This window comes from Ovis canadensis, chromosome 4, assembly GCF_042477335.2.
Source record: "Ovis canadensis isolate MfBH-ARS-UI-01 breed Bighorn chromosome 4, ARS-UI_OviCan_v2, whole genome shotgun sequence".
NCBI lineage: Eukaryota > Metazoa > Chordata > Mammalia > Artiodactyla > Bovidae > Ovis > Ovis canadensis.
In genome coordinates this window covers 133,824,223-133,852,005 of record NC_091248.1, presented here as the reverse complement: position 1 = coordinate 133,852,005, position 27,783 = coordinate 133,824,223, and the positions used below count along the sequence as shown (strand labels likewise).

At 60.1% G+C, this 27,783-nt stretch overlaps 1 protein-coding gene across 1 annotated transcript in view; it reads left to right on the top strand.

Annotated features, from left to right (window-relative positions):
* The window catches only part of PTPRN2 (protein tyrosine phosphatase receptor type N2), a 624,228-nt gene that overhangs the window by 502,306 nt on the left and 94,139 nt on the right, over positions 1–27,783 (top strand). The window contains exons 13-14 of the mRNA XM_069587259.1: positions 2,563–2,775; positions 26,933–27,127. Coding sequence (XP_069443360.1) covers positions 2,563–2,775; positions 26,933–27,127 — 408 coding nt within the window. The remainder of the gene's footprint in view (positions 1–2,562; positions 2,776–26,932; positions 27,128–27,783) is intronic.

Genomic DNA, 27,783 nt, shown 5'->3' with positions numbered 1-27,783 from the left:
TGGGCAGCGGGCCCGGGAGGAGGGACCCGCAGTCCCGCTCCCGGACGCTCTTCTTTGACCTCTCAGCCAGTTGCTGAGCAGGCAGGCTCCTTTCCGCTCCCCAGGCCAAGCGCACTGCTGGTCACGGCAACCGTCGGGTTCTGGCATCAAGGACGCTGAGGTCTCCTGGCCTCCCCGGGAAGAGCCTCCGGGGGCTGCGCGCCCCGCCGGGACCTTTCCTGCCGCCCCAGGCCTGGGCCAGGGTAACGTGTAGGCCGCGGCCGGCCTCCCCCGGGGGCTCCTGCGCGCTCACGGCCTCCCGTCTGGAACCGAGGGGCCAGCGGGCGGCGTTTGTGCCCCTTATGCCCGGCCACCAGGAGTGCACCGCCCGGGAGGAGTCCCGCGCAGGCCTCTGTCCCCAGCGCGCTGCGACCGCCCGTCGGTGCGCACTGAGCTGTGGGCCACCCACCGAGGCGCCGCGCGTCCCCTCGGAGCCAGGCTGGTCACCGCGCGCGTGTGCGCGTCCTGTCGCGGGCCGAGAAGCTTCGGGAAGCCTCCGTTCCGGGGCGCCGTCAGGCACGTGGGCGGGACCCCCTAGGTAGGGCGCGGGGACCGCCTGTCGTCTGCCTGGGCGGAGTGGGGGTGTCGCGATGGCCGGGAGGGCCGAGGTGGGGGGCAGCGGGACGCCCCCTCCGCCAGCCGCGCCCCTCCTTTGTTGTGGTCCGGCTGGTCTGCGAAGACGGCGCGGGGGTGGAGGACCCCCGTCTCTCCGGGAGCAGGGGGGCGGCACTTGCGGAGCAGGGCGCTGCGGCGGAGCGGGAACCCGCGCGGCCGAGCCCCGGCGGCCTCTCGGAGGAGCGTCCCAGGCCGGAGCGCGTGGAAAGGGGCGCGCCTCCCAGTTAACAGGCCGCGCGCGGCCCGACGGGCGCCAACCACGGGCACCGCGCGAGGGCGAGGAACTGCGCGCAGGGTGGGAGGCGCAGGGGTGTCGGACGCCCTCCAGGCCAGCCCGGGGGTCCTGCACCGCGGATGGGACTTCCCCCCTCCACGTCTGTTTCTGGGCGCGGGGCGGGGAGAGCGGAGAGCCGGGGAGGCAGCCGGCGGCCTCGAGGGTGACTGTTTTGAAAGCAGCAGGGTGGGCCGGGGGAGGGGCGAGGGGAGGGTCTCCCGCCCGGCCCTCGGCCCACCTGGAGGGCCCGGCTGGCCGGCCGCCCCGGCCGGGGGCCGGCGCCCGCTCCCCGCGCTGCCCGGCGCCCGCGTCCCTCCCCCGACCCCTTCCCCCGCGTCCCCGCGCCTCCGTCGCTCCCGCCGCGGGCGGACCTGCCGTCCTCCTCGGAGCCGAGCATCCAGGCAAGAAAATCCGGCGTCTTTTCTCATTTCGCCCGCTTTTCCATTAACCCAGTCCTGGCATCAGCTAATCCGCCGCACGGAAGGCAAAGAAGGCTAATTAATGACCAGCTTTTCCAGTCAAGACCGGCGATAATTGCTTTGGTGGCCTTTATGATTACAAGATAAAAACGGCCCGGCCTGACATAAGAGGCCCTGTGTACGCTGGGAGCTGGAGGAAGTGAGGAGCTGGAGGCCGAGCGGCGCAGAAAATCACTAATAGAAGGGAGATAATGAATAGGCCGGCCAGGCATTCATGGGGAAAAATCCATTTTGTTACCACTCGAAATTAGGTGGTGGAAAGGAGTTTGCTAATTGTGCTCATCCCGTAGCGACCCGCACTGAGGCGGGCGCGTCTCTATTCATTTCCTGGGTAATTGTGGACGGCGTGCTGGCCGGAGCCGGTCCATCGTCCCCCTGGCGTTTTTTAATTGTTGCTAATATTCCTCATAATGAAGCTAATGAGGGCGAGCACTGTGCAGCTTTGGGCGCACGGAGACAGTGAGACGCGCCGAAAGGGTGTTCTGACCCCCACCCCCACCCCCACCCCCCTCAAGCCTGAAAAGCTGATGGACCTGGGCTCCTTACTTTCACCCACCGAGAAGTGAACTGGACCATCTTCAGCCCCTGTCTTGCGGCTGCTCTCAAGGAAAAGTGCGCAAGTGCGTGATGTGGGGGTCTGCGTGGGTGCAAGCACCCCCCCCCACCCCGCCGGAGGTCTGTGGGGGGTGGGGTGCGCCTCTGAAGGAGAGCAGAAGGGCTTCTGAACTGGCCTCCCCCTGCAGTGGAGCGGGAGTAGTCGCCTGCCTTCAAAGCTCAGCCACTGGTCCGACCTGTGCTGAGGCTTCTACCCCTCTGCCACCAGTCTCTCCACCCCAGATACCTCGGTGGTGGCCCTAAATGCCCCTCTTACCCGTTGAGAAGGGAGAAAGGCTCTGTTTTACTTAAGGCAGTGAGTTAGGTCCCAGATACTTCCTGTCATTGAGTTGAGCGATGCTGCTGCTGACCTTCCTGGTGAAAGGCCTGCTGACCCAGGCGCGCTGTGTCCAGAGGACCCTGGCCGCTGGGCTGGGGGCTGCACTGCTGGACGCCCACGAGTCGGTCTGGTGCCAGCCCAGAGCTTTACACTTGTGGGTGTCTTTGGAAAGGACGGTCTTCAGGAGCTGGGTACTCACCTGCCCCCTCTCCTGTTTGCAGAGACGCAGAATCAAGCTTCTGCCTCACCAGGCCGCACGGGAGGACTCCGCCAAGTTCGTGGTGCTCACCCTGGTCTCCCTCGCGGCCATCGTGGGGGTCTTGCTGGCGTCCGGTGTCATCTACTGCCTTCGACACCGCTCTCACTACAGGCTGAAGGAGAAGCTCTCCGGGCCGGTGGGCGACCCGGGCCCAGACGCCACCAACGCCTATCAGGTAAAGAGACGCTTTTCTCGGTGCCGCGGCCCTTCCGTCCACCCTTAGAGCAGGCCTCCCCCGCGCCCGGCAGTTGTTCGTAGTTTGGGTTCTTGTGTGATGACGATTTGAAACTTCTCATTAGCATTCATGTAAATACCTTGCAACCTCGGTTTTCCTGCTCTAAATTAATCTTACGCTGTTCTGGGATGGTCTCACATTAGCTGTGAGAGCAGGCTGCTAATTAGAAAATGTGGAGAGTGTACAATACATGAATTATGTATTATCTGTTATCTTTCTTAGTTTGGCCACTAGTAATAAAAAAAAAAAGTTGCAAGATAAATTGGTTGTATAGATGTATGAAGATGTTCCTTGAATCATTGACTTCCTCGGGGTCTTAGGTGAAAAGACCCTCTGACCCTGTCTGTTGCCACCTTCGCTGTGTCCTGGATGACGTGAAATCTCAGCCTGATGGCTGGAAAGCAAACCAAGGCGTCTTTAGGAGAGCCGTGGGAGGGGGGGATGTCTGTGGGGAGGGGGTTACAGGAACAGTCCCAACATACCTGGAAACAAATGGGGACCAACGAGAGTGAGGGGAGGCAAGTTCAAACCGAACTGGACAGGAAGCAAATTCACAGAATGCTTGGGGGTTCTGGAGCGCACACTCCAGATCTAACGGTGCTGTGTAAGGAAAACACACCTCCAGTTTTAACAGCCGTGCAAGCCTGGAATATGTGCCAGTCAGGGCATTTGCTTGCTTTTAACAGAAAATATGATGTAACTCTGAGCATGTTTTCCACCTGGGAAAGTAGTGTGCTCAATCATCTTTTTGGAATTCAGTCGTCGGTTTTGTGAGGGCTCTCTCCCGTTGGATTGGAGGGAGTCTTTGTTTTTCTCAGGTCGCGCGACTGTGGTGTGGAGTATGTCATGTAAATAGTGCATCCTGCTTTACAGGCACAGCTATAAACATTACCATTCTGCAGTCACAGTTGCGCTGTTGGAGGCTGCTCAAGCTCTTTCCAGAACCACCCGCCCCCGGGAGCTTGTCTGAGAGACACCCTGACCCTATCTCGCATAAGGCACTGGGATGAGCTTATAAAGTCACTCTGCTTAAAAGAGACCAGAAGGCAGCCTTCTTCCCCGTTTCAAAACTCTTGGTGCTGTTGTCGAATGAAGAGAACCTCTGGTTTTCTGGAGGGGGTCAGAAGCCTGGTCGGTGCAGTCTTTTCTTATTAAAGAAACAGCAACTTCAGATGTGTGGGAGATGGCATTTCAAGAGCAGAGCTAGCTTTGCTTCAAAGCAAAAGAAAAAGCATGTTTGAAGGAGAAGCTTGGGGAAAAATGTCACACCAACTAGTAAGACTTTATCCAGAAATTCTATTGAGCAAGGCCAGTATAGGCAGCTGGATCTGCTGGGCCAGGCCTGTGCCAGGACATAAATAAATTATCACACCGGTTCTGTTCCGTGTGTGAGAGACGGGAGATCATACGGGCGGAGGGTTTTAGAAAGCATGGCATCCTTTGATATGCTTTGAAATTCGAATATGAAATATTGATAGAATGGAAAGGTTGGGCTTGCATGCAGAAGTGACTCTTTCTGACAAAAGTGCGGGTTGCAAATGCACACTTAGGGCCGAGTTTGTGATAATTAACAGGAAAAAAAAGCATCCCAGTGACAGCTCTAATTAATAGTATCTGTAATTAAAATCATGCCCTTCCAGCAGGAAAATTGTTTGAATTTCTTAGAGTGACCTTTATGTGGTTCCTCCTGGGGGCATGGTGGTTAAGTTGATATTGATTTTATAATGAGCTCTGGTTTGTTTAATAAGAATCTGTAATCCAGGCAATAAATGAAATGTATGCTTTCCTTCAATCCAGATTAATAAAAAAAAAAAAAAGGAAAGAACACAGAAAAAAACTTTAAAAATAGGGTCTAGGAAAATTTGGAAATGAAAGCATTTTAGAGATTTTCTGGTGGGCTTGGTTTTGAGGTTACTACAGAACACCCTTGTGGGAGCTACTTTGGTTAAATGTGGAGGTTTGCTCCCCTGAAGTGGACTGTTCACTGCTCAGGACATGCACTGGGCTGTCGTCTTGTTTGGGCTTGTTTTTAGCAGAGCGCACTCAGCAGATGGGGTGAGGCTGTCCTGATTCTTAGCTCTGCGTTTGCTGAGTCATGTATTAAGGGCTGGCGGGGAAGCGGTTGCATGCAGAGGAGTTTGCAACTGGAAGCGGCAGGCTTTCATCCATTCGTGGATCCATACTTCATTAGGGTTCTCTATAAATGCCGAAGTCTGCCTGAAAAAGTTTTTTAAAGTATTTCGAAGCCCAAATAGTCATTTTCAGACAGTACCTTGCTGGCTTCGTTTTCAAATCCCTGGACTTCCGCGCTTTGCCAATTCTTCCCACGCTTACGGGTACCGTCCAGGTAACCCTCATCCTGGGGTTACAGGGAAGACGGAATGACTTAATACGGAACTTTCTTTCATGGGGCGTCTGGGAATGTCCCATTCATTTTATAAAGTTTCTGAAGGAGAAGATAGATGAGCACTCTGCACGTTCGGGGAGGAGGGAGTGGCCCGGGAACAGTGGAGTGGTAGGTGGCAGTGTCGTAAGCTTTACTGACCTCAGAGCAGGAGGAGGTCAGCCTTTAAAGGAGAGAGGCCTTGGGGGGCAGGCAGTGGAAGCTCGAGGCTGGTGGTCTGCAGGCGGGCCTGGTGCCCCTGGGCGTCTGCCTCCTTCCCAAGCAGAGAGGCCACGCAGAGCTGTGGCACTGCCATCTGCCTCTTCCAGCGGGGCGGCCCTCGGGTGGCCGACCCTTCACGCACCCTGGTCTTCCTCTGCTAAAATCCATCCCTGTATGTCCCTGGTGCTCTGGGCCAGCCCCCGCCTGCTTGTCGTAACCCATGGTTTGGGGTTTGGGGTTCCTGTGGGCTCGTGGAGTGTCCCTGAGTTCTCGGCGGGTTTTTTTTTTTTTAAAAAAACTTGTTTCCAAACAGTGAGTAATTTGCATTGTTAGCTTCCAGTGCAAATACGTTTAAACATTTTTTCATCTTGTTCCTTAAAATAGACCTATTTTATAGACAAGAGTCAGCATTTTAAAGGCTCTTACGTATGTGTGAGAGAGGGTGGTATTTCATTTGCTTTTCCTGTTGGAAAAATCACATCTTTCTCAATAGATTCATATTTTAACACGTAGCAAGATATCAATTTCACCAGGTAATCTATTGAAGTTTAATTTGCTTGGACTTGAAAGAATTGGGTGTATTAACTTTTAGAAGAACTGAAATCCATCTTTAAAGGTCATGTTTTAATGGGATTCTGCAATTAAACTTTCTCCATTGTTTTAGTAAATGTTATTTTTGTTCTCTAAGTAGCTAAGCATAAGATACTTCGATTAAATCTGTATTTTTGGTCTAAAAGGCCAATTTCTTTGCCTTTATTCCTATTTTCTCCCCAACTGGCACGTCACGTGACACGCGCATCATGTGCATACGCGAGCGTGTATTTACACACACGCGCTCACTGAGGGCAGCCCCGGGGTTGCGGGACGAAGCCACAGCCCATCAGTGAGTTTTGTCACGCCAGTATCCCACTTCCGTGGAAGGGGATTGGGCAAGACTGGGCAGAAACAAGCCCCTGGCCGATCAGAGGCGTCCCCGCCTTCCCCCCTGAGTCTCTTTGAATGCTGCTCTGTTTCCAGGCTTTGATCATCTCCGAGCAGCAGCCGCTCCACTTCCCCTTGCCAGGGCGCAGCTCTGCAGAATCTCCGGCGAGGAGGCCTCCTCTGATGGTCTGTCTCCCGGTGCCCACAGGCCCCAGGGTATTTGGGGCCTTTGGAGCCAGACCTGGAGGAGAGGGCGGGGGCGGGGTGGGGGTGCCCATGGACAGTGGTCCCAGGAGCCCAGAGGCCCTCCGACCTCCCCGCTGGGGCGAGGAGAGCCTGGCTCAGGGAGAGAGAGGCCCCAAGCTGGCTCTGCTCCTGACCTTTGACTCAGGGGCCTCCTCCTCGTGGGTCTCTCCTCACTCGGTGTTGCTCTCAACGCAGACACCGTCCCCCCTCGAGGTGGAATGCAGGGAACTCCTGGGGTTTACCTGATCTGGGCTCTAAACCAGCCCTTCCCACTTCAGTCCACTGCACATCTTTTAGCAGCTTGACGTGGCTTTATGTTTAAATCCTCAGGCTGAAATAATTCTATGTGCAAAATTCCAATAAGCAAAATCTATCCGCTTCAAAACTGGAAGGGTGCCCTGAAATACTATTAAAGAACATTTCTTTCTATGATGACCTAGTCAGGCCTGAGGACTGGAGTCTTTCGGGTTTTGCCTCTGCAGAAGTGGCCGTCAGTACCAACCACCGCAGGCAGAATTCCCTTGAAACGTCCCAAATTCTGGTCGTGTGGCAGGGGTGTGGGCTGCCGGGCAGCAGCCAAGCTGCTGAGGGCACGGCCCGGTGACCCCCGGACAGGCCTGGGCCCCTTGGTGAGTCAGTTGAGCTTCCCTGCCTGCAGCCTTGTGAGAACCCCAGGAAAACGAGCTCACTTCCCCGGTGGTGGGAGCAAAGGGGCCCGTTTGAGGCACCTGCCTTTTTCCTGTGTTTTCCGTGTCAGGGGCCCCGGCTCAGGGTCGAGAGGCTCTGACCTGCACGCTCAGACCTTCCCGATACCTCTCCACTCCGGGTCTGAACACGTCTCTGGAAGACCTGAATTGGTAGCATGTTTTTCTCATAAATCTTAAATTTTCAAACGTGCCGTTTCCAAAAGCAGCGACTGCACGCGCATTCCCTGGTTCCTGTGCAATGCGTTCCCTTGGAAATAGCCCCTGAGATCGGGAAACGTCTTCTAGGGGAGGCTGAGTCTAGAAAGATGGCCAAAGAGACATCCACACGTGCCCGGAAAACATGCTGCCTTCCCGATGTAGCAGCCTCTGCCCCGATCAGACAGTGGCAGTCAGGCCAGACTCACTAAACGCCGAAGACCCCTCAGCGAGGTGTCCGGGAAGCAAACAGTCGGGACGTCTTAACACGGAGGGCGCTGGGCCTGGCCTCTGCAGCTCTCCCAGGGTCCCGTGCTTCATCTGTGGTCAGCTCTCCTCTCGCCGCTGTGTCCGCGGATCTGGGCTTTGCCCCAGGCGGGCCCGGGGCAAGGGGGCCTGAGGGGGCCCACCTGCCTCCTTGGGGTCAGGCCGCTTTCCTGGGCCTCGTGTCGGGACAGCCGAGGGCAGAAAGTGTACCCGAGAGGGAGGTCCAGGCGGCACGGTGCGGGGCAGGCAGGGAGGGAAGGCGTGTCACTTGAATTGGCTGATTCTGGCGGGGGTGGGTGGAATGTTCGCGCGTCCGCCTACCCCTCTCTTAGCATGGGCGCCCACTTCCACCTCCGTGAGGCCCGAGCAGCACGCCCTAGGAGCCCGGGGCCTGGAGGACCCTCCGAGAGCCCCGCCTCTGGCCCCAGCCTCCGGCTCCCGTGAGCGGTGCCTGTAGACACGCTGGGAGAGCCCGCTCCGGCCCTGGCCTGTGCCGCGGGGCCACTCCGGGCGGCAGGCCTGTCATGCGCGTGCAGGAAGCAGGCGTGGGGTGGGCATGACTGGTCCCGGGCCCCAGGTGGCAGGCGGCAGAGCTGAACTGGCCACGGGACAGGCAGGCGGCAGGGACGCTCGCTGGACAGGCTTCCCCTCACCAGGCCTGACGGCCCCTGTGCCACCTTCCTCCTCGAGGTGAGGGGCACCGGAGAGGCGGGCCTCATGCCCTGCTGACGCGGCGTCAGCTGTAAACCCAGCCCAGGCCTGGGCACCGCTCCGCCGAGATGACCGAGGGGTCGCTGGCCCGATGGGGACCTCCCGCACGGGGCCACGGGGGGCACAGAGCCCACTGGAGGGCAGGGCGGCGTGCTGGAGCCTCAGTGTGGCCCCTCGGGCGGACGTGCCGGCGGGCGGACGCGCCGAGGCGCCGTGCCCCTGCGCTGTGGAGCGGGGACGGGGTCCAGGGCCGGCGACCCTCCGCACCTTGGAGAGAGGGCCGTGCGGCCCCTGCAGGTGGCTGGCTCCCCCTGCCTGACGGCGACTGTGGGCCAGGCTTGTCGCCCCGCCCAGCTGGGCTCCTTGCCCTCTTGTCTTCCCACCACACTTTCCAGTCTCTCTCCGTTCCTTCCCCGCCCCCGTGCTTGATCTCGCAGAAGGCCCTGCCCTACTTCCTGGCGACAGCAGCGGGCGTGTCCCTGGGCCCCACGCTCCTCACCCACAGGACAGGAAGAGAAGCGCATCGGGCTGGTCCCTGGGCTCTAGAAGGTCCGAGAAGGTCACGGAGGCGCCCGGGCACCTCACCTCTGTGTTCTGTTCAGGGAGCAGCTGTGTGTGCTGACCGTGGTGTGTGTGTGTTGACCATGCCGTGTGTGTGTGCTAACCGTGGTGTGTGTGTGTGCTGACCGTGGCATGCGTGTGTGCTGACCGTGGTGTGTGTGTGCTGACCGTGGTGTGTATGTGTGCTGACCGTGGCATGCGTGTGTGCTGACCGTGGTGTGTGTGTGTGCTGACCGTGGCGTGTGTGTGTTGACCGTGGTGTGTGTGTGTGTATTTACCGTGCCGTGTGTGTGTGCTAACCATGGTGTGTGTGTGTGCTGACCGTGGTGTGTGTGTGTGCTGACCGTGGCATGCGTGTGTGTGTGCTGACCGTGCCGTGTGTGTGTGCTGACCGTGGTGTGTGTGTGTGCTGACCGTGGTGTGTGTGTGTTGACCGTGGCATGTGTGTGTGCTGACCGTGCCGTGTGTGTGTGCTGACCGTGGTGTGTGTGTGTGCTGACCGTGGTGTGTGTGTGTGCTGACCGTGGTGTGTGTGTGCTGACCATGCCGTGTGTGTGCTGACCGTGGCGTGTGTGTGTGCTGACCGTGGCGTGTGTGTGTTGACCGTGGCGTGTGTGTGTGCTGACCGTGGCATGTGTGTGTGCTGACCATGGTGTGTGTGTGTGCTGACCGTGGCGTGTGTGTGTGCTGACCGTGGTGTGTGTGTGTCAATTGACCATGGTGTGTGTGTGTGCTGACCGTGGTGTGTGTGTGCTGACCGTGCCGTGTGTGTGCGCTGACCATGCCGTGTGTGTGCTGACCGTGGCGTGTGTGTGTGCTGACCGTGGCGTGTGTGTGTTGACCGTGGCGTGTGTGTGTGCTGACCGTGGCGTGTGTGTGCTGACCGTGGTGTGTGTGTGTGCTGACCGTGGCATGTGTGTGTGCTGACCGTGGTGTGTGTGTGTGCTGACCGTGGCGTGTGTGTGTGCTGACCGTGGTGTGTGTGTGTCAATTGACCATGGTGTGTGTGTGTGCTGACCGTGGTGTGTGTGTGTTGACCGTGGCATGTGTGTGTGCTGACCGTGCCGTGTGTGTGTGCTGACTGTGGCACTCTGGTGTTGGTGGGTGTGGGTTCCTCTGGAGGCGCGGCTCGGGGCCCCCCAGCCCAGGTGAACGTCTCTGACTTCTCGCCCTGAGAGGGCTGTTCTCTCTGCTTTCGACCCTGATCCAGAGATACAAGCGCATTTCCTGGGCCGCAGTTCAGCACATGCGTGCTGCAGGGATAGCAGTGTGTTTCTGGAGAAAGCCAGAGAGAAACCCAAGGCCTGACTGTCCTGGGGAGTCCAGGACGCTGTGGGGAGGGCGCTGCTCGGGGCGGGCTGTGGGGACAGTGGCCGTGGTGTCCGTGGGGCGCTGCTCCCCGTCTGTCCGGGACCAGAGGCCGGTCCCGCCATCCTGCAGCGTCTGGAAGAAGGTGGGCACGTGTGCAAGCGCCCAGGGCCTCCTGAGTCCAGCGGGCCTGCTCGCCCTGCCCGGCCGCGGGCGCCCCTCGGCGGGCGGCGGAGCCTGTGTCCCGGGAGACCCCCGTGGGCTTCTCAGGCGATGCCAAGCTCTGCTGAAAGGTGGGCGCTGGGAGGAGAAGCCTGCGAGAGCGCAGGGAAGTGTGAAAATGGATTCAGCGGGGATTTAGACCCAGAGGACAGGAGGGCGGGAGGGAATGCTGAAAGGCAGGTAATCAGAGACCGAGGTCCTCGCGAGTGAGCCAGGCGGTCCCGCGAAGCCCAGCGGCAGGCCCACGACCCGCCTCCCCTTGCAGGGTCTGCCTCCTGTTCCGCGGCTCCTGCCGGCCCGGCCCCGGGGGCTCCACAGAGGCCTGTGCCCACAGGGCCCACTGTCTGTCCTCCGGGCCTGCGGGGACGGCCTGGCGTGGGCAGCTGTGAGCAGAGCCCCGCAGCGCCGCCTGGCCCGCTCCTGAGTCCCTGCTGGCCCGACAGCACCTGTGGACCCGGGGAGCCCCCATGCCACGCGTGGTGATGTCCACCCGCCCATCAAAGGCGGCCAAGCCCAGCTCTTAACTCCACACGGGCCTGGCACGACAGAGGGCAGAGCTCACAAAGGGGAAAGCCGAGGGCCGTCGGCTCCGACCGGCGGGGCCGCAGAAATGTGTGCTTACGAGGGGAGAATGCTTTGGAAAGGGCAGCTGCACAGCCCAACCCAGGGGAGCCAGGCAGGGCACAGCGGTTTCCAAACATCAGAGGGGACTGTACGGGGACGCAGCGAGGAGGACGGCCCACCGCGAGCCCCCGACGCAGGGCGGTGCGCTGACCCACCCGGGCAAGCTCAACATCCACACCGCTGTCTCCTGAGGCCCCTTTGGCTTGGAGTCTGTGTGCCTCGGTGCTGGGACCCTGTCCCCACCCCTGGCCAGCAGCTGCACGGCCGGCGTCTCTGGGTCCCTGCTGGCTTGCAGGTCACCCTGGGGGAGGGACGCCTCGGGGAGCCTCGGGAAGACCACCTGCCTCAAGCAAAGTAAGCCTCTTCCAGAAAGTCTTTTCCAGAATCCACTCCTCCCAGTGATGACGTCACAGTTTCTAAAGCAGCAGGAGCCAAAGAGAACTCTGTTTCAAAGCAGTTTACAGGGAGGACCGGTTCACACTGGGTTAGGCACGTGCCTGAGACGAGCAGCTCTGAGAGGGGCCCCTGGGAACCTGGGGTGGTCAGGGAGGGCTTCCCAGAGGAGGTGAGCAAGGGGGCTCAGACGGAGAGACAAGAGGCAGAGTGCCTGGGAAAGGAGGGGGCTGGAGTCTGGGCAGTGGACAGAGGCATCTCCTTGGAGCTGACACTTACACTTAGGAGAGAGAGGCCTTTGGAGGCGGCTGAGCCCAGATCCGAGAGCATCTTGGACAGACGGAGGTGGGAGTTCCAGGAGCCGGGAGGCGTGTCTGTGCTGCACATGAGTCACTTCTTCGGGAGACGTCACCAGAGGGATGCCCGTGACGGGGGAGAAGCTCCGTAACAGTGTTTCTCTTCTCCATCAACTGCTCTTAAACTTTGTGGCTCAAAATATTTGAATCTCCATTGGGGTTTTCTGTTTTGGAAATGAAAGTTGCTCAGTTGTATCTGACTCTTTGCAACCCCATGAATGGAATTCTCCAGGCCAGAATACTGGAGTGGATAGCCTTTCCCTTCTCCAGGGGATCTTCCCAACCCAGGGATCGAACCCAGGCCTCCTGCATTGCAGGCAGATTCTTCACCAGCTGAGCCACCAGGGAAGCCCAAGAAGACTGGAGAGGGCAGCCTATCCCTTCTCTAGCAGATCTTCCCAACCCAGGAATCAAACCAGGGTCTCCTGCATCGCAGGCAGATTCTTTACCAACTGAGCTATGAGTGAAGCTCTCCAAAGCCTTCCTGCTTTGAAAGACTTGCTGATAATTAAGAATGGAATTGTGGTGGGTTATTTATTAGCAAGGGCAAGGTATTCATACAGGTGACTTCCGATTAGGAAGGCGACAGTCATGAAAAAGTATTGTTTTAAGGTTCTTTAGTGTAAAAAATAACGCAGCCAGCAAAGTTAGGTGTCTAGGTGTGTGCTTGCATGCGTCTGTGACTATCTGGAGAATGAAAAAAGGAAGACTCGCAAATGATTGTATCAGCAAGGAAGGCCACATGCTTTAAGGTGCTCAGTTGGGTAAGGTGTGTGAGGATTACGGACAGGAAGCACAGGTTAGTGATGCTTCATCGCACATGAGCTAGAAGACTCTGTGTGATAGATGCTGGGGTTTTACCACCACCCAGGGTGTTAGTGTCAGTAAGGGACTAGATGGATATCCTCTAAAGTTAAAAGTTCGGGTTTGTTTTATGCGTAAGCATTTGATCATTGTCATGTTTTGTAGACAGCGAAGCAGAAGACCAGCAAGTGAAAGGGATGCTCTCTAGATTACGTCCCTCACAGTCCTGACACCGTGCTCTCTAAGTCGAGTCCACGGCGGGCTTGGGTGAGAGGAAAGCGTTGTCTGCGCAGCAGCCGTCAGCTGGGAGGGCGGTTCCAGCTGGTTTACCTGCCCCCGGTCATCCCCACCCCGGCTTCCCCTTCCTCTCCTACATCCAAGGAGAAGGGAAGGACTGAGTTCAGCGGCCGCTGAATTTGACATTGAAACGCGAAGGGGAAAACCAAGGGGAAAAAAAAACCCCAGTTCTCCTGCTGTTTGCTTTCGAGCTTTCTTTTCTGCCCTCAGACCCTGTGTTTCCCAAAGGATGGCCATGAAGTGGTGCGTTTTAACTCTGATCCCCTTCCTGTGGCCCCCCGCTTCCTGAGACAGATTCCTGGGGCGCGTCTTGGGTGTACAGACCTTACCTGCTGGCTCCAGCAACTGCGGCTCACGGCCACGTGCCCTGGCCAGTGGTGCCGCACGAGTCTGGTTGCTCTCGGGTCCTCTCCCAGCCCCCTGCTGAGCCACGGGACACCCCTTCTGGGGCTTTCCTCCAGGGCCACGGCCAGCTCGGACCTGCTGTGGAAGCTGGGTACCTGTGCCTTCCTGGTGGTGACAACCTGAGATGTTCCTGCTGGCCTCAGAGGTCAGCACCCTCGTCTCACAGCTGGGAGAACCGAGATCAAACAGACTGATGGTGACTTGCCCCCATCACCCTGCCCGTCAGCGTTGGGGGGCCACATCGCCTTTCACAGCAGCTTCGGCGGCGTGACTGGGTCCCCGATGGGTGCTGGGAGTTTGTCTCTGAGGCGGAGGCAGCTGCCTGTGCCTGCCCACGCCCCCGAGGCCCTGCCCTCTGCCTTAATGAGGCTGCAGGCGGGAGGGGGAGCTGTGAAGCCCTTTTGTGCCCCTGCCTGGATCCGTGCTGGCCTTGGACCCTCCCTTGCGCTCCTCTGTCCTGGAACCTTTGTGCGGGCTGCGGCCCTCACTCTGAAAGCCCTCCCCCAGCTTTACCGCTCCACCAGCGTCCCATCTGTCCCCCGGCCGGACCCCACACCCCCCGCCTGTCCAGCACGGCCCCTCCTGAGGGACCTCTCCAGGCACCTTGAAACACCCTTCACTTCTGGAGGGGCTTTCGCCGCAGGCTGAGCCAGACCAGAACTCAGCTTGTTCCTTCCCAGGCATGTCCTCTGAAAAGAAGGCGAGGATCCGGGGAATGGATGCTCAGCCCCAGCAGGGATCTCTCAGAGCCCGGTAAAGCCTGGTCAGCAGGTGGGTCTAAGGTATCGTCGTGAGAGGAGCTGGTCGGGGGCGTGTTTAGAACTCTCGTGAAGACATCACCCTTGGCCTCCAGTGTCCAGAGCAGCGCCCCACACACGGCCCCAGGTGCGTGTTGAGCTCCATGTGTGGATGGACGTGACGACGGTGATGGCCGGCCTTGGGGATTCGGCATCTGCTGAGCGAGGAGAAAATTAGGGCAGTGCAAAAGCTTTCGGCAGGAGATGGCTGCTCGTCCACGTCCACGTCAGGACCAGGGCTCCCTGAAGGGGTGCGCAGCTTGTTCCCACTTGACGTGGCTGCTTTTTATCGTCTGAATATGAAATATGAGCCTGAAACGCCATGCACACAGATGGAGCCACTCCAGACCGCCTTTGCTCGCAGAGGCCGAGTTGAATGTGAGCTGTGAGGGGGTTCTGACATTCAGGACCCTGTGAGCTGTCAGCTGCAGGAGTCCAGGGAGTTCGGGGTTTGTGTTTACTGTTTTGTTTGTCTTAACGATGGCGGCCTCGCTGGGGCCCTTCTAGCTGGACTGGAGCCCTCCTGTGAGGGCTTCTGGGTCTTGCCGGGGTTGTGGGTCAGGCGCACTCTCTCCTGCATCTCCATGAATTCCAGCTTTCAGTCGAACCACCAGAGATCGTTGCGGAAACCATGGTAACTGGGTTAGGAGAGAAGATGCTCGTGGAGTTACGTGTTTCCATTCTGTGTTTTCCTTGTCGCGGCTCTTCCCCGATTTCACCCTGATGGTGATCAGAGATAGAGCATGTCCCAGAGCATGTCCCAGAGTATGTCCCCGGCCTGAAAGGACACTCAGGCTTGGGGTGGGACCTGGTAGACCGTGGGTGAGCCAGACACACCAGGGAGGAACTGAGTAGCGTGTCTTCTGGGCCCATCATTAGGCAGCAGGCCAGCCGTAATTTGGTGGTTTCATCCCCTGCACTAGAGCTATGGAAAATGAGACCAGACTCGAGCTGTCACCTGCGGCTCACCAGTGACGTCCCAGCCCCACCTGAGGACCCGAGTCCAGCTCCCAGGCAGCCCCGCCCCCCGCAGCCTCTCGTGGGGGCGGCCCTTCCCCAGTGTCTCGGCCACTGCCCAGTGTAGGCAGCCTGGGCCCTAGGGGCTGCTGGCTGCAGGCAGTACCCACTGATAAGCGGGCATCAGGAGAGCCTCGCTGATCTGTGCTGGACACCGAGGGGGACAGAGAAGGGGAAAGTGACCGCTGCCCTCAGTCTGGCAGGCGAGGACCGTCCGCGTGGCGGTGACCAGACAGCAGGCAGGGGCCGCGCGTCTCTGACTGTGGGCTGCTCCAGACGCAGAAGCGAGTGGGATGCCCTCCTCACCTCTGCCAGCGGAGACGTGTCCGTGTCTTTACCCCTCGTTTAGAGAAAGCGTTTACAAAATGGGAGCCGTGACTCAGTGTTGCTCCGTAAACACTGCTGACCGCGGGCTGTCCTGGACAGCCATGGGAGCCGGCACTGAAGGCAGCTGCACTCTGGCCAGAGGAGCCCGGGTCTGCAGCCACAGCTGTTCTCAGGGCATTGGGGTGCTGGTGGGGCACAGGTTAAAGGTCAGAATGAGCACTGCCTTGTGGAGACTCTCAGGCCAGCTCAGGATTCACTCTGGAGACGTGCTTCTCCCCTGCATGGGCACGTGTGTGCACGGTGTGTGTGCTGTGTGTGCATGTGTGTGCAGTCATGTGTGTACACAATGCATCCGTGTGTGCATGCACATGTGTGTACACGTGTGTGCATGGTGAGTGTGCATGTGTGCGCATTCATGTGTGTGCACATAACGCATCCGTGTGTACATGCACGTGTGTGCACAGTGCGTGTGCATGCATGTGTGTACACAATGCATCCGTGTGTGCACGTGTGTGCACAGTGTGTTCGTGTGTGCACACATGCATTTGTGTGTGCATGTGTGTGCATAAGTGTGTACACAGTGTGTGTGCTGTGTGCGTGTGCACAGTGTGTGCTGTGTGTGCATGCGTGTGTGTGCATGTGTGTGCGCCGTGTGTGTGCTGTGTGCGTGTGTGCATGTGTGTACACATGCATGCACATGGTCTGTGCACGTGTGAGCATGCTGTTCCGCCAAGGGAATGTAAACGTGATCTGGGCGTCACTGAGCAGCTGCTGGATGCAGTGAAGAGCGTCCAGGATGAGTGGTGGGGACCCCGTGACACACGCCAGAGCTGGAGAGACAGGCTGAGCACCAGCTCTCACCCAGAGAGCAGGAGGAGGCCTGAATTGGGGACCCCACCCACTGCACCTGCTGCGCCTCTAACCACCCCCTGCCAGGGTTCTCTGCTTCCTACCCAGAAACAGCCAGGGCGCCCAATCCCTTACGAGGTCGCCGGGGAGAGCCGTCCTGGTGTGCACGGAGCACACACCTGTGTCCACTTCCCAGGGCAACGCTGAGCAGATGAGCTGCTTTCAGTGGAGGGGTCCCGTGAAACCGCACCCTCACCCAGTGTGACTCTGTGCTCACAAGCCTGGAGGCCCTTCCTCCCAGTCACACTTGTCACGCCTCACAGCTGCTGGGGGAGAGCCCGGCTCACCAGGCGAGGCTTCACTTTTCTTCCTGGGCTTCTTCTTGATGGGACATTCCTGGGCCCGGAGTGTCTAGGTCAGACATTTCGCTCATCTGTTCACTGTGAATGTAGAAGTCGCCGTGTGTCAGACATACCTCGTGTGGGGTTTTATTGGGAAAGTGAAGCCTGACCAGTCAACTACAAACCAGCAAACAGCGGGAAGAGCAGACGTGCCCGGGCCTCACCCTGAGCGCCTGCCCCAGGGCTCCCCTGCTGCCCGTGGGCCACGCTTGTGGTCACGCCATCTCCGAGCGTGTTCGTGGCGCCTTCCGTCATCGCGTCTCCGTGGCCTCCTGCACGCAACCCCCCGAACGCCACTCTGGGTCCCTTGTGCCCCTTGCCTCACCATGTTGTGGGGTCCGCAGTGCCTTCCGAGCTGGGCTGAGGCCTCCCAGGGCAGCCGCTCCTTTTCAGTGTTTTTATCCACCAGGAGAGTAATTGCCCCCCACCCCGCCTCACCGGGCACCTAATGAAACCCTTTCACTTTCTCTCGGCTTTGTGTCCCTCGCCAGCTTTGCCCTGCTACACTAATTACGATCCCAAACAGCCCCACAAACCCGGTGCCTTTGTGTGCACACTCGGCGTCCGCTGCTTTGTTCCCGCTGCTCCGTGAAAGGTACAAAGAGGCTGTTCTCAAGCCCGCGGAGTCCCGTCTTTCCTCGGGCGCAGTCTGGGGACGGCAGCCTTTTCTCTCAGAGCAAGCGCCACTCAGTCCAGGTTCCCCATCGGATAGGATTCCACGTGTGAGGGTGGCCTTCTGCCGCCAGAGTCCTGTTCGGCTCACTTTGCAGGTTGTGCTACAGCGCAGGGATGCTGGACACTCTGCAGATGCATCCCAGGGCCGCGGCCGCAGGTGGGGGGAAAGCAGGTGGCTTCATAGACAATGATCCGCACGCCCTGTGCGCGCCTGGCGTTGGAGCCCACACCCCTGCACCCCCTCCTGCACCCCACACCCCCGCGTGCCCGCACTCCCACACGCCAACACCCTGAGGACCCCTGGAGTGGGAGGCTTCAGAGCTTCAGCGGATGCTGCGCTGACTCTGTTCTCTGGACCTGCCCGCTTGGGTGGCTGGCGGGGCTGGATGGACTGAGGGGGCACCCTGCACAGTGCCAGGAGGGGGGACCCGCGTTGGCTTGATGGGAAGTTCACGCCCTGTCTCACGTCTCTTGACCAACGAGGAAGCGTTCAGACGTAAAGTATCAGGACACATGTGTCCCGTGTTTGATGATTCTGTGATGGAGTACTGGATTTTAGGGGGACTGAAAATGCTGTTCTTTTCTCTTTAGACTTCTGAACTCTGGTTTCCCCAAGAAGGGAGGGGAGAGATCCTTCCCACTGCAGACAATGGTCGGTTGGCAAACTGGGTTCCGCGTGGCCCATGCCCTCCCCAGCAGGGGGACAGTGCGCGTGGAACCCCGCCTTTCAGTTGCAGTGTCCTGGGAGCAGGACCTAGCAGGGTGTCCTGGCTGCTTCCGCACACCCACGCACAATCCAGGAAGCTGGTCGGGGAGCCCGTGTCTGGCAGACGGAAGGCATGGATGGCGGCTGCACACTCGCCTCACGCCCCAGCCCTGTGTTAGCTCCTTGCCCTTTTGCTGTTGGAATGCCCCCTGCGGCCCTGTGCAGCCCTGCTAACACCATCCCCACCTCCACGGGTCAGGAGGCTGACGTCCAGACACAGGCGGCTTGTCCAAAGCCTTGCAGCTGCTGAGCAGCCAAGCTGGGACTCAGGCCCAGGGCTTCTGGGTGGGACTCGTTGCCTGGACACCCTCGACCCAAAATGTCTGGCGTGGACAGGGTCTGCCTCCAGCCGAGCTCTGTCCCCCGACTCCCTTAACCCAAGGACAGGGTCTGCCTCCAGCCGATCTCTGTCCCCCGACTCCCTTAACCCAAGGACAGGGTCTGTCTCGGACCGAGCTCTGTCCCCCGACCCCCTTAACCCAAGGACAGGGTCTGTCCCGGGCCGAGCTCTGTCCCCCAACCCCCTTAACCCAAGGACAGGGTCTGTCCCGGACCGAGCTCTGTCCCCCAACCCCCTTAACCCAAGGACAGGGTCTGTCTCGGGCCGAGCTCTGTCCCCCAACCCCCTTAACCCAAGGACAGGGTCTGTCCCAGACCGAGCTCTGTCCCCCAACCCCCTTAACCCAAGGACAGGGTCTGTCTCCAGCTGAGCTCTGTCCCCCGACTCCCTTAACCCAAGGACAGGGTCTGTCTCGGGCCGAGCTCTGTCCCCCAACCCCCTTAACCCAAGGACAGGGTCTGTCCCAGACCGAGCTCTGTCCCCCAACCCCCTTAACCCAAGGACAGGGTCTGTCTCCAGCTGAGCTCTGTCCCCCAACTCCCTTAACCCAAGGACAGGGTCTGTCTCGGACCGAGCTCTGTCCCCCAACCCCCTTAACCCAAGGACAGGGTCTGTCTCGGGCCGAGCTCTGTCCCCCAACCCCCTTAACCCAAGGACAGGGTCTGTCTCCAGCTGAGCTCTGTCCCCCAACCCCCTTAACCCAAGGACAGGGTCTGTCTCCGGCCGAGCTCTGTCTCCCGACCCCCTTGACCCAAGGACGGGGTCTGTCTTGGGCCGAGCTCTCTGCCCCGCTGGGTCCATCTTCTCCCTGGGCTGGCTCCTGAGATGCTCATGGCTCAGGAACCCCTGCTTCCCAAGAGAGGCCCCGTTGATGCTGCTGATGCTGCCATGGGCTCGCCAGCCAAAGGGCCCCATCTCTGAGTGATTGCATGCGCCGCCCCCCGGCAGGAGCTCGGGACACTGCCTCTGGCCTCTCCGTGACTGTCCCCAGACCTGAGAGAGTCCGGAAGCTGAAGACACACAGCCACGCAGAGAAATATCAGCTCCCCAGAGACTGGCGTCCTGGAAACCACAGCAGCGTGGCCCCAAACAGGCGGTTTCCTCTTCGCTGTCAGAAAAGCCCGTCTTTTCCTTTGCATGCGCCGTCTTCTCTCCTGCCAAAGCGCAGGCACTGTGAGGAGAGACAGATCCGGCCAGACTCCTAGTGAGAGCGATCCCTGGGCCAGGGCTCCGGTCACAGCTGCAGAGAGCGCTCGGGGGGAAGGGAGCCCCAAGTCTGTGGGTGCAGCCCTGGGGCTCCAGCTCTGTGCTGGTGCCCACTCTGCAGGGATGGATGAGGGGCACCCCGAGCCAAGAGCCATTTGAAGGGAACCCACGGACGGCTGGTCGACCCCGCGTATAGGTCTGCGAGCAAAAGGCGCCTGTGGCTGAATCTGCCCATCTTTCTCTTCATAACCAAGATTGCTCTTGGTTGTTAAGTCACATGAATCGGGACCTGAGGATGGTAATTGCCTTTATCCACTCAAGGGCATCGTGCTAAATGCTCAGGATTATTCTTCTGAGGGCAGCATGTCCTCGATCATGAGCAGAGTCCGTTTTTAATCAAAAGAGAGTAAGTTTGGATCTTAAACTCCTTAAAGATTTCTTGTCCAGTGGAGGGGCTGGAAGGTGCCATCCAGCCAAGCAAAGGCTATTTGCCAGACTCTCATCTGTGCTCGGGATGTGGCCACGTCTGCAAAGTTGAAGGGGACTGTGATTTCAGGGAGGCTGCGCTGTAGTCCGTGGGCTTCACTGTGGCTCAGTGGTGAAGAACACCAGCTCAGGAAATGCAAGTTCCGTGGGTCGGGAAGATCCCCTGGAGAAGAAAATGGAGCCCACTGCAGTATTCCTGCCTGGGAAATCCCATGGGCAGAGGAGCCTGGCGGGCTACAGTCCATGGGGTCACAAAGAGCTGGGCACGACCAAGTGACACACGCACACGCATGCACGCACGCACACGCACACCACACCTTGACGGGCTGTGTCCCACAGTTTTCATTCTGGGGTTCCGTGGCCTCACCTGGGGATCAGTGCTCGGCGTGGACTCTGCCCCGCCTGCTGGCTGCCGGGGTGACGAGTGAGGAAAAGTCCCGAGCGTGAGCAGGCTTGTCTCTGGGTTTCTTTCAGAGCCGGCTGTGGAGTTCGTTCAGCACGGCCAGTTTCCTTTCACTCAAGCGGGCCGTCTTCCCCGGACGATCCTAGCTCATAGCTCTGCACTCTAACCCCCGTCACAGACTGCAGTGTTTATCACCCAATGGTGCGCGTGTCCTGGACGATGCCGCATGGCCCTTCCTGGTCGTAAACGCAGGCAGTGAACTCAGGAAGGGCGCTGGCCTGGTCGCAGCTCCGTGTGATGGGAACTCACACTGTGAACGGCACGTTGCGTTTAGAATGAGTGGTTAAGCCCAGCTGGTGCGCTGTGCTGTTGCCTCAGGGGTCAGCGGGTTCACGCCTTCACTGTCACCGTGTGGACTGTGGGCGCCTTTTTAGGGAGACGTGGTCCTTTTAAATGAAGAATGAGGCCCCGTCTGCAGGGTCCCCGTCTGGTCGAGGGGTGGGCAGCCTGGTGAACCCACCACACACCGCACCACACTAGGCAGCCTCGCTGCAAGACCCGCAGAGCACAGACTGGGCTCTTCCTACAAAACCATACACCTGGGCGATGAAAATCCACCGTTAGCCCCCCGGCCAGACCGTTACTAAGGCAGGTAGGAATGTTCTAAAAGGTTCATTTTTCCTTAGAAATTTTTAATTTCCAAGCAGTAGCTCAGAGCGTGGACAAACATAGAATTTCTGATATTTACTTACAAGCTACGAGCAACATAAAGGACTAACTTAAAAGGCTGCACGGTGACCCTCGGGGTTTCCTCATCTTTCTGGGACCATCTGCCTCTCTGGGTTCACCCAGAGCGTGCTGCGACTGTGTGGGGGGTGACGTGGCCGCAGTGACGTGAGGGACTCTGCCTGGTACCGGGTGGAAGGAGCCAGGACCGAAGGTGCACTTGAGCCCTTTCCTCAGACACTGGGACCCGCATGTCCCCTCCAGGGGGGTGTGGTCGTCATCAGACTGGGGCAGGTCAGACTGAACCACTTTGGGGTGAGCCCTGTTTTTGCTGTGGACAGACTGCCCTGGCTCTCTTTGGTTAGGTCAGGAGCCGCTGCGGGGGTGGGACTTGCCTGCTTACAGGCCTGGCGTGTGTGCGGCGTGGCGCTCAGCTCTGTCATCCTGCAGCAAGCACAGACGAGCCCCACAGCTTCTGACGGTGCCACGGCCTGCTAATCCGAGCCGGATGCAACTCATCGCCACATCTCGGCTCAAGAGGGCAAGGCTGGAACCCCAGCCTCGAGGCCTGCAGCAGGCAGACCCCCAGGGGAGCCGAGCTGCAGGTTGGGGGGACCGAGGAGCTTGGCCCTGACCCTCACTGCCCACTTCTTGCTTCTGGACCCAATTCCCTCAATGGGGGCCCAGCGAGGGTGTATGATAGGAGCCCAGCTTACTCCCCAAGGGGTGACACGGCGGTCCTGGCCCCCTGCCCCCTCCCCCACCAGCAGCCCCCCTCCTGGGGGGTTCTTCCAGCCACGTGGGCCTCCTGCCCTCTCGCCCTCGCTGCCGACCTCCTGGCCTCCACATCCGCCTTCGTCCGCCCATAGGGCTCCCAACGGACGGACCCCTCGAGGTCCCTTGTCACCGGCCTGCCAGCCAGAACGTGGGGCCTGGCTGCACCCCCACCAGGGCCCCCCGGCGTCCAGTGTCAGGTGGGCAGCTTGCTGAAAAAGTTCCTGACAATGCTGATGGCCACCCGGGAGCTCAGGCCTGTTCGCAAATGCTCCACATGAGCCTGGTCTCCACGCGGGCCTCTGGAGAGCTTTGCCCTTGTCCCCATTTCAGAGGAGGAGGTGGGGGCACAGAGAGGCTCACCGGTTTGCTCAAGGTCACGGAGCTGGCGACTGCTGCCCCCACGACTCAGCGTCAGCATCGCAACTCCGGATGTGAGTGGATGGACACTTCCCAGAGCCAGGAGAGAATCAGCGTGGGGGATGCCGCTGTTCCCATCGCAGCCTCTGGAGCAGCAGGTGCTCTGGGCTCCAGGGGGCCTGTGCTCAGCCAGAGCGGCCTGGCGTGCTGTCTGGAGGGGTGGCTTTGCAGAGGCAGGGCTGCCCAGTGTCTGCTCAGGGCCCTCGGAACTCGCCTGCGCCGGTGACTTGCGGGAGCTGGGGCGAGGCGGCTGCTGGGCCCCGGGCATATCACCTCCCCCCTGACTCATCCATTGGCACCAAGCTGGGCCCTCCCAGGCCCCCAGGAGCAGTGGCTCCAGCCCCCAGATGTCTCATCTCTGCCTGACCCTCCCCTGGCTCCACCACCTCTCAGGTCATCCTGCCTCATCATTTATCACGTAGAAGCTGGACTGTGGTCAGTTTGAGGTCAAGCGTCCTCCCTTAGCGGCTGCATCCGCTTTTATCTGCAGGTGAGAGAGGCCTGACCCCACGTGGGCCCCCGGCAGTGAGCCCCCCCGGCAGTGAGCCCCCGGCAGTGAGCCCCCCCGGCAGTGAGCCCCCGGCAGTGAGCCCCTGGCAGCGAGACCCCCGGCAGCGAGCCCCCCCAGCAGCGAGCCCCCGGCAGTGAGCCCCCCTGGCAGTGAGCCCCCGGCAGTGAGCCCCCCCGGCAGTGGGCCCCCCCGGCAGTGGGCCCCCCCGGCAGTGGGCCTGAGCGGCCCGGAGCCCCCCCTGGCAGTGAGCCCCCGGCAGTGGGCCCCCCCAGCAGTAAGCCCCCCCGGCAGTGAGCCTGAGCGGTCCCGAGCCCCGCTCTGGGCAGGCGAGGGGCCTCCCTCTGCAGCCTGGGGGCCCTGTGGTCAGTGTTGGTGCTCTTGGATGGAGGAGTGTTGCTGGAGCTTTTATTTAAAACACAGAGACCCACAAGGAGAGTCCACTCTTGGTAGCACCCTGGCGCGTGCCGGGCCTGAGTCACAGGGCCAGTCCCGGGCGCCGCAGGCACCTGTGTGGGCTTGGCCAGCTCTCCAGGTCGGTCATAATCACCAGTGACCCATGAGGAGGCCACGGGGTGATGTGGGGCACCCCCACCTCTAAAATTCCTGCTTCCAGAGAAGTGTCCCTGACTCACCAGGCCACCAAGAGCAGATCTGGTTTAGAGAACGTTCCTGTCCCCATTGCACCAACTCCCACTCCTGCGCTGACAGTGAGGGGCCCCTCCAACCCCGCTCTGACAGCGACAGGGACAGCGATGGGGTCGGTGATGGACCTCGTGGCGGGGCCTCGCTGGCGTTCCGCACACTGGAACCCTGGAGTCTTCTGGGCTCTCCAGTTCCTTCCGTCTCAGGATGAAAGCACTCGGGCCAGGGCCCTGAATGCCTCGCCCGAGGTCACACAGGGAGTCTGCCCAGGCAGGGGCCCTGCCAGGGCGTGCCCTCTCCATGGGGACCGAGGAGGGATGGAATCGGGAATGGCCGTCGCCCTTCATCCCGGCGCCTCCGGGGCAGACAGCAGCTGCTCTGATGTTCTGCTGTTGGGGGGTGAACCGCCAGCTTCTCAGATCCTCTTCCCCGGAGGAGCCATTCAGGGCATGTTCTGTTCTTCACGTGAGCAACGTGAAACCTCACAAGTTACTGCAGAGAGTTCCTGGTGTGCTTTTCTCGAAGTCAGGGAACATCCGCTGTGCCTAAGCAGGAAGCGGTGGGACGTGGCTTGGGGTCTGGAGTCGTCTTCCTCGGTATCGGCACAGTCGCCTGCCGGGCGGCTTCCTGGTGGCTCGGGTAAAGAGCCACCTGCAGGGCATGAGACGCAGCAGGTGCGGGTTCGATCCCTGAGTCGGGGAGATGCCCTGGAGAAGGGCGCAGCAACCCACTCTTGTATTCGAGCCTGGAGACTCCCGCAGACAGAGGAGCCCTGGTCAGCGGTCCCTGGGTGGCCTGTGGACGCGGCTGAGCACGTCCGCCGTGCCTGGGCTCCTCATTGCTTCTAAGGTTCTGTGAAGCCGAGGGGGGGTCTCAAGCAGACTGGCTGTCTGGGAGCCACGGGTAACTCCTGAGCCCCGGGGGAGAGCGGCAGGCCCCCCTCAGCACCGCCCTTCCTTCCCTTTGGTCTCTTCCACCGGCTTCTGCAGTGCCCACACCACCCCCCGCAGATGCTCTGACGGGGCTGGGGGCTCTCGGCCAGGCGGGCCCCCTCACAGCGCGCCTGAGCCATCCTCTGACCCAGAGAAGGGTTAGCACAGCGTCCCCGGGGAGAGCGAGCCCTCGGGGGCCTCAGGACGAGCTTTAGTCCCAGAGACAGGTGGCCGGGCGAGAGGACACGGAGCGGAGACCTCCTTGCCCGCAGGACCTTGAGGCCGGGACAGCGCCTGGTGTGCGGGGTGCAGCCCCCAAGGGCACCAGGGAAGAGGAGGCCCCTCGGGTCTCCACGCCGCCTCTTTGCCCCGAGCAGTCTTCAGCTCGTGGGCCCAGATTCTCTTGTAGACTCTCTCTTCACGTCCTTTGGCTGGACAGCTCTGCTGACAGTGCTCACTGGGCAGGGCTGGAAGGCCCCGCAGCGTGACTGATGGGATCCCCCAAAGGCACCTCTGTGGGTCAGAAGTGGGGGAGCGTCCAGCTGGGTCTCCTGGGGGCCGGGTGACCACCGAGCCCTGAGTCTGGTGGCTGCGGGCGCGGCCGGGCCTCCCCTCCAGACTGGTCACATACCCTGTGCTGGGGCCCCGAGGCCCCACGGTGACCCAGCCGAGCTCCACAGGGCCCGGGGAAACCGTCCGGCAGGCCCGTCCCCGCGTCCATGTCGCCCAGCAGGCCCGTCCCCGTCCACCCTGTGCGTTCCCCGTGCGCGCTTCTGCGGAGTCTCTCCCGTGTGGCCTCACCACTGCAAGCGAGGCTTTGGGAACAAGAAGAACCAAAGAGAGGGTTTTTTCCTAATGCTGTGACGAAGGTGCAAGGGTCTGCATTTCAGTCTAACCCCTGCCCCCGCCAGAGCCCACATTCTGGGGCGCGAGGAGGCGCCTGGAGTCTGTCCACACAGCACACGGGGCGGCCCCGCCTGAGCCTGTGCTCATCTGTGTGTGTGTCTCTGTGTCTGTGTGCCTGTCTGTGTGTGTCTGTGTCTGTGTGTGTGTGTCTATGTGCCTGTGTGTGTCTCTGTGTGTGTCTCTGTGTGTCCCTGTGTTTGTGTTTCTGTGTGTCTCTGTGTGTGTCTGTGTGTGTCTCTCTGTGTGTGTCTGTGTGTGTGTCTCTGTGTGTCTCTGTGTCTGTCTGTGTGTGTCTGTGTGTGTCTCTGTGTCTCTGTGTGTGTCTGTGTGTGTGTCTCTGTGTGTCTGTGTGTCTGTGTGTCTCTCTGTCTCTGTGTGTCTATGTGTGTCTGTGTGTGTCTGTGTGTGTGTGTCTGTGTGTCTCTCTGTCTCTGTGTGTCTGTGTGTGTCTCTGTGTGTCTGTGTGTGTGTGTGTCTCTCTCTGTGTCTCTCTGTGTCTGTGTGTGTGTCTCTGTGTGTGTGTCTGTGCGTGTGTCTGTGTCTGTGTGTGTCTCTGTGTGTGTCTCTCTGTGTCTCTGTGTGTCTGTGTGTGTGTGTGTGTGTCTCTCTGTGTCTGTGTGTGTGTCTCTGTGTGTGTGTCTGTGTGTGTCTGTGTGTCTCTGTGTGTCTGTGTGTGTCTCTGTGTGTCTGTGTGTGTGTCTGTGTGTGTCTGTGTGTGTCTCTGTGTGTCTCTGTGTGTCTCTATGTGTCTCTATGTGTCTCTCTGTGTCTCTCTGTGTCTCTCTGTGTCTGTGTGTGTCTGTGTCTCTGTGTGTCTCTCTGTGTCTCTCTGTGTCTGTGTGTGTGTCTGTGTGTGTGTCTGTGTGTGTCTGTGTGTGTGTGTCTGTGTGTCTCTCTGTCTCTGTGTGTCTGTGTGTGTCTCTATGTGTCTGTGTGTGTCTGTGTGTGTGTGTGTCTCTCTGTGTCTCTCTGTGTCTGTGCGTGTGTCTGTGTGTGTCTGTGTGTGTGTGTCTGTGTGTCTCTCTGTCTCTGTGTGTCTGTGTGTGTCTCTATGTGTCTGTGTGTGTCTGTGTCTCTCTGTGTCTCTCTGTGTCTCTCTGTGTCTCTCTGTGTCTGTGTGTGTGTCCCTGTGTGTGTGTCTGTGCGTGTGTCTGTGTCTGTATGCCTGTCTCTCTGTAGCACGTGCACCCTTGTGCGTATCTGTGCATATCTGTAGGGTGTGCATGGTCTCGGGTGAACCCTGTCCCCGCCGCCCCGGCACTCAGGTGGGAGGCTCTGACCACCCGCTGTCTTGCAGGAGCTGTGCCGTCAGCGCATGGCGGTGCGCACGACCGAGCGCCCCGAGGCCACGCACACGTCCCGCGTCAGCAGTGTGTCCTCCCAGTTCAGCGACGGGCCCATGCCCAGCCCCTCCGCACGGAGCAGCACCTCGTCCTGGTCAGAGGAGCCCGTGCAGCCCAACATGGACATCTCCACTGGCCACATGGTCCTGGTAAGGCCCTGGGCCCTGCCCGCAGAGTGGCCGGGAGAGGCTGGGGGCTGTCCCTCACTGCCCCCAGCCTGCACACCAGGGGAGCGGCTGGGAGGGACGGGGTGGGGCAACTGCCAGGCCTGCGCCCCGCCCACTGGGGGAGGGGCGGGGAGGGGCTGGGAGAGACGGGGTTGCTGGGGGAGGGTCCCCGACTGCCCAGCCTGCACCCCGCCCACCAGGGGAGGGGCTGGGAGAGGTGAGGTTGTTGGGGGAGGGTCCCCGATTGCCCAGCCGGCACCCTGCCCACTGGGGGAGCCGCTGGGAGAGGTGGGGTTGCTGGGGGAGGGTCCCCAACTGCCCAGCACCCTGGTGAGGCAGTGAGGGGAGGGCACCCTGACATCCAGCCTCCCCCCGAGGCCTCCCCAAGGGAGGGCTGTCCCCACTCTACACAGGACACTGGCCCCAGTGAGCAGCTGTGGGGTTTGCCCTGGGAATGCACACAGGTGAGCGCCAACTGAATGCACACAGTTGAGTGCTGACTGAGTGCCAGGCTTTCTGAGCAGCAGCGTCTCAGTGAATAAATGTCCCCCCCACCCCGTGCTGCTTCTCGTGGGAAGGGTCAGCTGCCCGCCCAGCACAGAAGTTTCCCCACAGGAAGCCCCCCGCCCGTCCTGGAG